A 9,410-nucleotide genomic window follows, 5' to 3' on the forward strand; every position below is an offset into this window, starting at 1 on the left:
GTAGCCAGTTTCTTGGAGGCTTTGAATGGCCAGCCAGTCTTGCTTGTGTGTAGCTGATCTACACCAGGTGGCCAATAAAACTGCAGGTGTATTGTATGACCTAGTCACTGGACGGCATATAGGTTGGCCTCAGTAGCAGACAAAGCTCTGCAAGACTTGGTGGTATCTTTTCTACTTCTGTGTAGGCATTCTGCCTGAGCTTATGTGTGTGTAGTTCTAAATAACCTCCATATGTTCTGAAGAGCTTTGACCTGCTTGATTTCTCCTTTAAGCTTCCTATTAAAAAGTTCTCTCATTTTGGAAAAGTTCCTTCTCTTAAAATCAAATGTTTTTGTATTAGACAGCCTTGTCAGTTTTCCACTTACTGATATGTTGAATTTTCATTGTTTCCTGTAATTCAACCCCACTTGTATCTCACACTGTGTCCTGGGCACCATTTAGGATTAAGTCCAGGGTGCTCTCTTCCTCTGGTCCGTTTCGTGGCCAGCTATTCTAAGGCTCAGTTAAGGGATCTAGAAATGGGTTGAGGGAGATATTTGTGAGGTAACTGAGCTTATGTGCCGAGTTCTACCCAGCTGCCTAGAAAATAGGTGAGGCTTGTAATCAGTGCTATCTGTGGCATGCACCACAACTTTGCTTTGATCTCTTCTGCAACTAAATTTGGGAATGGTCTTGTGTGGTTGTTTTGTTTGATGTTAATTAGAACTGTAGGTTTGTGTCTCTGTCTTAATACCTTGCATGTTCTTGCAGGAGCTACCAGACACGCTGCAATATTGTAAGATTTTGACAGTTGGACATGAAGTACCAGATAGTGAGACAGTTTTTAAATTCAAAAGTGCTGTGAAAAAGTTTCTGATGGAGAATCAAGACAATGGTGAGCATGCTCTGAGGTGGGACCTGTCCCTTCTAAGAACATAAGAACAGCCCTGCTGGATCAGGCCCAAGGCCTATCTAGTCCAGCATCCTGTTTTGCACAGTGGCCCACCAGATACTGCTGGAAGCCACAGGCAAGAGTTGAGGGCATGCCCTCTCTCCTGCCATTACTCCCCTACAACTGGTTCTCAGAGCCAGGATGTCAAGTGAGCAGCTATCTGTGTAATGCATGCGATTTCTTGTTAAATGTAGCTTTGTGAGAGGGTTTTTTTGAGTGCTCACACAGTGAGTTTTGGGTGGCTGTGCACACAGCATCATCAGTGCATATGGTGTAAGCAAACAGGTTACTTTATGGAATAATCTCTAGGGATGTGCACAGAACTGGGTGGGGAATCTTTGAAGGGGGGGTGCACTTACCCCTTCCTCCACTTCCCCCCCCCCGGTGCAAAGTCCATCAGGGCGGCAGTGTACCTCCCTGCCACCCCGTCACCCCCTTTACTGGAAGTATCTGTCGTGCCTGGGCACACACATGACGGGCTGATGCCCAGCGTGCGCAGGTATACCCGCCGTTCGAACTGCCCACCATTTGAACCAGTTCCTGCACATCCCTAATAACCATCTTCTACATGATCCCCACCACATATTAAGGTCATCTGAGGAGGTCCATTTCCAGTTACCACTGGTTCGTCTGGTGGCGACTCAGAGGTGGGCCTTCTCTGTAGCTGCCCTGGGGCTGTGGAATGCATTCCTGACAGAAATCCGTAATCTGAATTCATTGCTGGCCTTCAGGAGAGCCCTTAAAACCTATCTGTTTGGCCTGGCCTTCCACGGTTTTTAATCTGTTGTTTTTAACTGCTGTAAGTGTTCGGCCTGGTTCACCAGGGTTTTTAACTGTTTAAATCTTTTAACTGTTAATTAGTTTTATGCTGTTTTTATAGATTTGATTTAACTGTTAATTGATTTTAATGGTTTTTATTTGGATGTAAACCACCCTGAGCCTTTTTTGGAAGGGTGGTATATAAATTGAATGAATAAATAAATAAACCTCCCCAGTGATGTTTGCCTGGCTTCATCACTTGGTTCTTTTAAATGCCAGGTCAAGACCTTTTTGTTCACTTGGGCCTTAAATTTTGATTTTTAAATTTGATCTTTAAAACTGATTTTTAAAAAAATTGTGTAATAGACAATCAGGGTCGTGCTTAAAACCAAGAATTGTCTTGCTTGTAAGACATCCATCCATTTCTCTCTCTCAAAACCACTGTAGGGAATGTCAGCTTTGTCTATCCTTGTAAGAAGTGTCTTGACAAAAATAAAATTGCCTGAGCTGCAGCCTACGAAGCCATAACTTGTATTCTTTGCCTCCTAGACAAGCTTGTTGGTGTTCACTGCACGCATGGCCTGAATCGGACTGGCTACCTAGTCTGTAGGTGAGTTGCCCTAGAGACACAAGTCAGTCAGCAGTCTGGTTTGAGAGATTTTGTGCATGCTGTTAAAAAATGAATCGTCTTTGTGTGGATTTAAAATATTTATTCAGATGAAGAAAAAAGTAAAGGACAAATAGTGGACTTGAATATACTTGGTAAAATCTGAAATGTGGGTTCTGAGAGCTTGGAGGCGCTTACGTCCTAGGGTAGTCAAAGCTCCCCCTATCCATAGATGCTCAAAGGCAAACGGTGGAACTATCCACTGTCTCCTGCAGCAAAGCCCTGGACTTGTGCTTTAGCGATGGCACTTGGGGTTATCCAGCCAATGCCTCAGCTGCCTATGGACTGTTCTGGTCCCTCAGTTCCTTGGAATGGGGTGGAGGCAAAGGGCTGTTGACCTCTTCAGGACAGTTAAAAAGAGTTACATGACTTAGTCCACTTCTTACGTGTCTTCTAGCAGTGTGAAGCTTCTTTACTTTGGGAAATGAGAAAATACTCATAAAATCATGTTTAGGGCTATTTGTGCTTCCATAGACTCGTTCACCTTTTAAGGTGCCACAGTTCTCTTTGTTGTATTTGATGCCGCAATCGAACAGGGCTAGTCCTCATGAAGTGTCAATACTGTCTTCATCTTCTAGATGCTTATTTTGATTTTTACAGGTACAAAATACAATTGAATTGCATGAGCAGACAAAGCTAGGGGGAGAGAACAGGCATGCCAAAGAGCAAGAAATTTATAACTAAGCTAAAAAGAATGTGCATTAAAACATGTCTAACATTTCTGTTGCTTCACATGGAGTAATAGTAATGTGGATATTTTCTGCATGTTTCTGGAAAAATTGTGTTTTCCCAGTTTTGTGTACAGTTTGCCTTCTAAAAAAACCATTCTAGTGTTTTGTTGTTTATGAATGCTGGTTTCCCCCCCCCGATAACAAGCACATTACTGTTTTAAGGTACCTAATTGATGTTGAAGGAATGGACCCAAATGTGGCAATAGAAAGTAAGTCTTATTTGCAGAGTTTAATGGGTGGGGACACAGTATTCTTTTTTTAAAATAAAAGCTTCCTGTTAACTTCAAAATGGAAACTTTCAGCATAACTTTGTTCTAAACCAAGATATTCCCATGGACAAATGCCACCCACTCTCCAGCTCTGCAATATAATACTAACCCACCTTGTAGGGGTGACTCCTTTTGGGGACCCTGCTTTCCTGATTAAAGAGCCTGAGCACAGTGCAGAGGTGTCTGTGTCCTCTTCCAGGGCCATGCCCAGTTCTGTAGCTTTGGCCCTCCAGTTATTGGACTACAACTTCTATCATCCCCAGCCACAGTGACCAATAGGGATGATGGGAGTTGTAGTCCAACAACAGCTGGAGGGCCAACATTGTGCAGCCCTGCAGTAGGCCATCTTTGTCACCCTGAGCAAATGCCGAGTGCCCCCTGAAGAGACCCAACACTCCCCTGCGTCTTCACAGTGCAAAAGAACATTGGTAGAGGTGGGTGGGCAAGCTGTCTCCGAAGTCTGTCTGCCATCAGGGATAGGTTTGTCTGGGGCATCCCAAGGCTCCCTGGAGCACAGTTGGAGGGTATTATGCCTTCTGGGCACACGACAAGCCGTGAGGTGCCTGTTGACTTTCCAGTGCTTGGGGATAGGCAAGGAATAGCTTGACGTGCCATTCCAAGAACCTCAGGGGAATGGGAGCCTCTCGAAGCAACTCCTTCAGCCAATTTCCTCCCTTAGTGTTCAACAGATGCAGAGGACATTCTATAGAGAGGAGGAACTACCTTGAAGACCTTAGAAGAGGATCCAACAGAAGGTAAGGCGTGTTTTCTCTTGTGTCTGGTTAGCTACGTTGTTTTGTTGCCTTTGCTTGGAATGAAGAAGCATAAATTAAGGGAGAAAGAGGTGAAGCATCTGCTGCTAACTTTTTAAAATGAAACCAATAAGTACTTATTCAGAATTGTACCCAGATTAAAGGGCCACCAAGCCCAAATCCCTGCCGGTTCAGTGGCTAGATCTTTTATGCAGTAACCCCTCGCAGGTCAGTTTTCTGTGTGTGCCTTTTAACTTGTGCCACAGAGCAAGAATGAACTCTGTAGCCTTCCCCCATGCTCCCTGGAATGAGAATTCTCAGATGTTGTGGACTACAACTCCCATAATCCCCAGCTGCAATGGCCAAAGTTACCGTTCCCTGTTACAGGGAGCCCTGCTCTGCAGCAGAGGTTCTTGCAGAAGAGAGAGCTGGGGATAAAGTGAGTTGCAGGAGATGGGCCACATTTTGGTTTCTTTCTAGTGGTTCCTAAAGGCCAGAGGAAAGGTGGAGCCCTCACACGTGGCTTAAGAAGGCTGTCCTGAGGTGGCAGAAGAGAACAAGGTGTGATCCTGGATCAGCTTGTCCATGCTCAAACCCACAAACTACTCTCTCTTTCTCTTCTCTCTGAGTGTATGAGAAACATTTAGCTAAAAGCATCAAAGGGAATAGCAAAAACTTCTTTAAATACATCAGAAGCAGGAAACCTGCTAGGGAGGTGGTTGGACCATTGGACAATGAGGGAGTGAAAGAGATTTTTATTTTTATTTACTTATTTTTGATATTTTATATCCCGCTCTTAGTCTTGTATACTTTTTCTAAATACTAACCTTCCAATTCCCTTGATTTTTCTTGTGTTGAAGGAATGGCCACCATGCATCAGCTTCAGGACATGGCTGGATTCAAGGACCCTTTGGCCCTGCCCCACATCGTGGTGTTCAAGTGACTGACTACAATCCCCAGTCTCTGCAACGGTTGCCATTGAGAGCCCCAAGGTTTCATTCTCTTTCCCATCCTCTTAGACATCTAGCTATACCCAGGTGGGAAATGGAACTTTAAGTTCCTGGAAGACAGAGGTTTCTGTTGGGGCAGGAAGGCGTAGGACAGTGTTACGAGGGGAATTTCCCCCCTCTGGGATCTGAAGCTGGCAGGAGTGCTTGAGACAATCACAGACACAGCAAAGTCTAAATAGCAAATTTTATTGAGGGAAATTGAAAACAAGGGGTAAGTGGGCATTCTCACATAACCAGTCTAATTTACTTTTAGCTTATTTTTATTTATTATATTTGTACGCTGTCCCAAACTTCCGTCTCTGAGCGGTTTACAGCAGCTTAAAACAAATTAAAGAGAAACTAAAACTTAAAAATAAAATAAAACCACAAGTTGGATTAAAAAGCTTGGGCGAATAAGTGTGTCTTTAAAGACTTTTTAAAGTTGCCAGAGATGGGGAGGCTCTTCTTTCAGCAGGGAGTACATTCCAGAGTCTTGGGGCTGCAACCTGTCCCTGTGTAGCCACCAGTCAAGCTGCTTGCAATTTCAGATGAACCTCTCCGGATGATCTCAATGGGTGATGGGGCTCTTAAATACCCGGGGACTAAACTGCTTTGGGCACCTGGCTCCACTTTGAGGTTTACTGTAGACACTGCAGGCCCAAAGTCTACCCAACTGGGACATGAGCACCAGCAGGCCTTGCAGTCTTTGCTCCCCCACCCCATTACAGGGGCTTTGCTTGTAGGAGAGGAAGGAGTGGACACAAGCCACCCAGATAAATAGCTGTGGAATCTGGTGGCTGTGAGCCACCTTCAGCCTCAGAGGCACCATGCCTCTCAATACCAGTTGCAGGAGAGAGGGCATGCCCCTCTCACCTCTTGCCCGAGGGCTTCCCAGATGCATCTTATGTGCCACTGTGGGAAACAGGATGCTGGACTAGATAGGTATTCTTGCGCCTGATCCAGCAGGGCTGTTCTTATATAATCCTGCTGTTTTCTGAACTAATCGCACATCATGTCTGTAGTTTAGGGCACCAACAATTAGACCCAGGTTCCATCCTTGGAATATATTATGCAAATTAAACCTGAATATATGTTGGCCTGATTTGTATAACGGTTCTAAAAATATGGTTTTCTGAGAAGACACATTGAGACCTGAGAGGAGGGAGAGGAAAGACACAGGGAATGAGGAGGCTCTGAACAGACAGCTAGCCTTGGTCTGCTTTAGCATTTGGCTCTCTTCCCACTCCCAAGTCGCACTGCGATGGACTCTGTTGCTGGAAGGTGTTCTGTCTTATGTGCAGAGACTTGAGGAGCAGCAGAAGATCAAGGGTGCTGGCTTAATGTCCACAGTGGGTTGGAGCCTTACTCTGCTGTTTGACTGGACTCCACTCTGAAATCTTGTCTCTTTTCAGAAGACGGCATCATACCCAGAACCCGAATCACATCACCTGCTCTGACAACCATCAGTCTGGTTACAGTCCTCAATACCCCCCTAGAGCCAGCACCGTCCAACAAAGATGGGACTACGATGTAACGCCCAGCCACAGGCCACTGTACCCACCTTACCAGCAACACTTGCAAGCATATGAAGGACCGTATTTTCCAGGGCAAAACCCTCATTATCCATGTCAACAAGGAAAGTATAAAATAGACAGACGTGGTCAGGACCATTATTAATAGGAATGTAACTGGACATGAACTGCAATTAAGGGAATAGACAAACGCTTCCTTGGTTGGTTGCTGACTTGGCAGATGGGATCTTGCTGGCTGCCTGGCCTGTACTGGGTTGCCAGTCTCAAAGCTGCACACCATTAAGCATCTGTTTACAAACAAGATGTAGCCCACTGAAAGACTCGCAGTGGATAAAGATGACTTCTAGGCTGACCTCCCAAAATGTGTGTGTGTCTGGGACATGCAAACCTCCCTGCTGCAGAATGTTGTACAACATGTTAAGCTAAACACAAATGTTAAATACAAAAGACCTCCTAATATTGTGGCGGTAATGTTCAACCACAACATTGGAATGCATGACCCAGCCCAAAGCATGGGGCTAGGTTCCTTAGCTGGCCTGCTAAACAATAACACAGCTCCCTCTGCTGCAGGAATAACAGCTCTCTATTGTGCCAGCCTCATTGTGGGGAAGAAAGTTGCAGTCCACTCTGGTCTGCCTGCTGAGAGGCGGGGAGAGTGGATCTTTAAACATTAAACCCCCCCGCACATCAGCGGAGAAGCCTGTGGGCTGTTCTGGCAGGTTTTAAAGTTTAAATCTCCACTCTTGCTGGGTGGATATGTAAACTTTAGCCCCCAACCCCATCCGAGCAGCCTGGACACTTCTCAGCTGACATGCAGAGCAGTTTGAATATCCAGCCCTTCGTGCCAGCTGAGGAAAGGTGTGAGAGTGGATTGCTTAGTTATGGATCTCCTGGAGCAGCCTCTCCTGGTAGCATGCTACTGTATACTCGTTTAGTTGGAGGTGGGAGAAAACCTGCAAATAACTGAAAGCTACCCCAGTGATAACTAAATTGGTATATAAGGGAGGTGGCTTATGAATGGGCAAAACCACGGGAAAGGAACCTGTGATATTCGAGGGCCAGCTGCATGGCATCCCCATATGTCCCCAAGTACTGATGTGGTTCTGAAATGAATTTGTGCCCTATAAATCCATTGGATCTTGGTCTGTCACTAGTGTCCGGGGCTCGCTCACATTATCTTTGCAGCCTTGGGGCCTCCTGTTACTGGGTCCAGTTGCATCAGGAGGGCTGTGCTAGAGCAGGAAGTAATGATGTCACTCTGCTGGTCTTGTGTGGTTCCTCTTTAGAAGTCTTGTGGAAGCAGCACAGGACTGGACAGTGTGCAAGTGGGCTCCAACCCATCAAGGTAATATGTAGGTCTGGGTTGAAGAGCATTTCTTCTGGATTTTCTTCAGGGTTTTTTCTTAAGATCATCCTTCACTTAGAGCAGGCTTCACTTGCCTGGGTCACCTGGAGCTAATTCTTTGCAGATACTTTTACTCCCCTCTCGCTGCTTGTGGTCTTGGTTGTGTGTGAAGTAGAAACTTGTGGAAATGGTGCTACTCAAATGTAAGGCAAGGCTGCAGGTGTTTTGTGCCATTAAGGGCAGCAGGTCTGACTTGCACAGCCAAATCAACCAGGAAATGATCTTTTGCAAGCCCGAATGAAATAAACCGTTCATTTCCATGAAGCTTGCATAGGCAAATTTCCCTACAGTTGATGTGTGGTGTTTCTGCATCTTAACAATTGGAAATTCAATGCCTCACTCTTCCAAATAAAGATTCCCTTACAAACTACTATCTATGTCCTCTAGCTTTGTCCTGGGCATATACCTGTCTATTTTACTATATTTATATTCCAGTTTTCTGTACAATGCTCAAAGTGGCATGCAACTATAAAAAACAAGAAACAAAGCTAATCAACAAAATGGTAAAAATACAGAAAGCAGAAAAATGACATGGACAGGCAGAAGGGGCTGAGCTAGAATGAACGATGCAGAGTTTCCTTGTGTCCATTTCCAAAGCAGAATGGCAAAGAAGCAGCCTTTTGGAAACTTCTCTCCATCCAACTGGCTGCCCTGGAAGTCGCTCACAAGGCTGCTCTCATTGCCAAAGAGGCAGCAAACAGCATTTGAGCCAGAAGGCATCGCAGCAGCAAGAGCGGTGAGCCCTGGCTGCTGTGGAAGGAATGCTGCAAGAGCTGCGGTCTTCTGTATTTCTGTGGGTGAAATACATCTCCAGAGAGAGGCTTCCAGTGAATCCCTTCCAAAAATAGTGGAGACTAGCAGTCAACTGCTGGTTAATGAGCAATACATACTTGGTCAGGTGCTGTTGCAGGACTGATTTTGGGGCTGTAGCTCGGGCAGAGCATCTGCTTGGCATGCAAAAGGTCCCAGGTTCAGTTCCTGGCAGCATCTCCAGGTAGTGTTGCTTGGAAAATCTCCCTGCCTGCAACCTGGGAGAGATGCTGTCTGTCAGTGTAGACAATGCTGAGCAAGATGGACCAGGGTTCTGACTCCGTAGAAGGCAGCTTCCTAGGAGAAGGAGAGCTGGTCTTGTGGCAAGGCGCATGAACTCTCTCCATTTGCTAAGCAGGCTCTACCTTGATGTGCATTTGGGAGGGAGGCTACATGTGAGTGCTGTAAGAAATTGCCCCTTAGAGGATGGGGCAGAGCCTCTGCTTTGCATGCACAAGGTCCCAGGTTCGATCCCTGGCAGCATCTCCAGGTAGGGCTGAGAGCCTTGCCTGAAACTTGGGGAAGCTGCTGCTAGAAAGATGGACCAGGGGTCTGACTCCGTATA

At 45.8% G+C, this 9,410-nt stretch overlaps 1 protein-coding gene across 1 annotated transcript in view; it reads left to right on the plus strand.

The window, feature by feature from the left end:
* The window catches only part of DUSP11 (dual specificity phosphatase 11), a 10,766-nt gene extending 2,361 nt beyond the window's left edge, over positions 1-8,405 (plus strand). The window contains exons 4-9 of the mRNA XM_053269362.1: positions 751-874; positions 2,240-2,300; positions 3,251-3,297; positions 4,037-4,112; positions 4,970-5,101; positions 6,511-8,405. Coding sequence (XP_053125337.1) covers positions 751-874; positions 2,240-2,300; positions 3,251-3,297; positions 4,037-4,112; positions 4,970-5,101; positions 6,511-6,775 — 705 coding nt within the window. The 3' untranslated portion in view covers positions 6,776-8,405. The remainder of the gene's footprint in view (positions 1-750; positions 875-2,239; positions 2,301-3,250; positions 3,298-4,036; positions 4,113-4,969; positions 5,102-6,510) is intronic.
* The last annotated feature ends 1,005 nt before the right edge of the window (positions 8,406-9,410 follow it).

Source organism: Hemicordylus capensis, chromosome 8, assembly GCF_027244095.1.
Source record: "Hemicordylus capensis ecotype Gifberg chromosome 8, rHemCap1.1.pri, whole genome shotgun sequence".
Lineage (NCBI taxonomy): Eukaryota > Metazoa > Chordata > Lepidosauria > Squamata > Cordylidae > Hemicordylus > Hemicordylus capensis.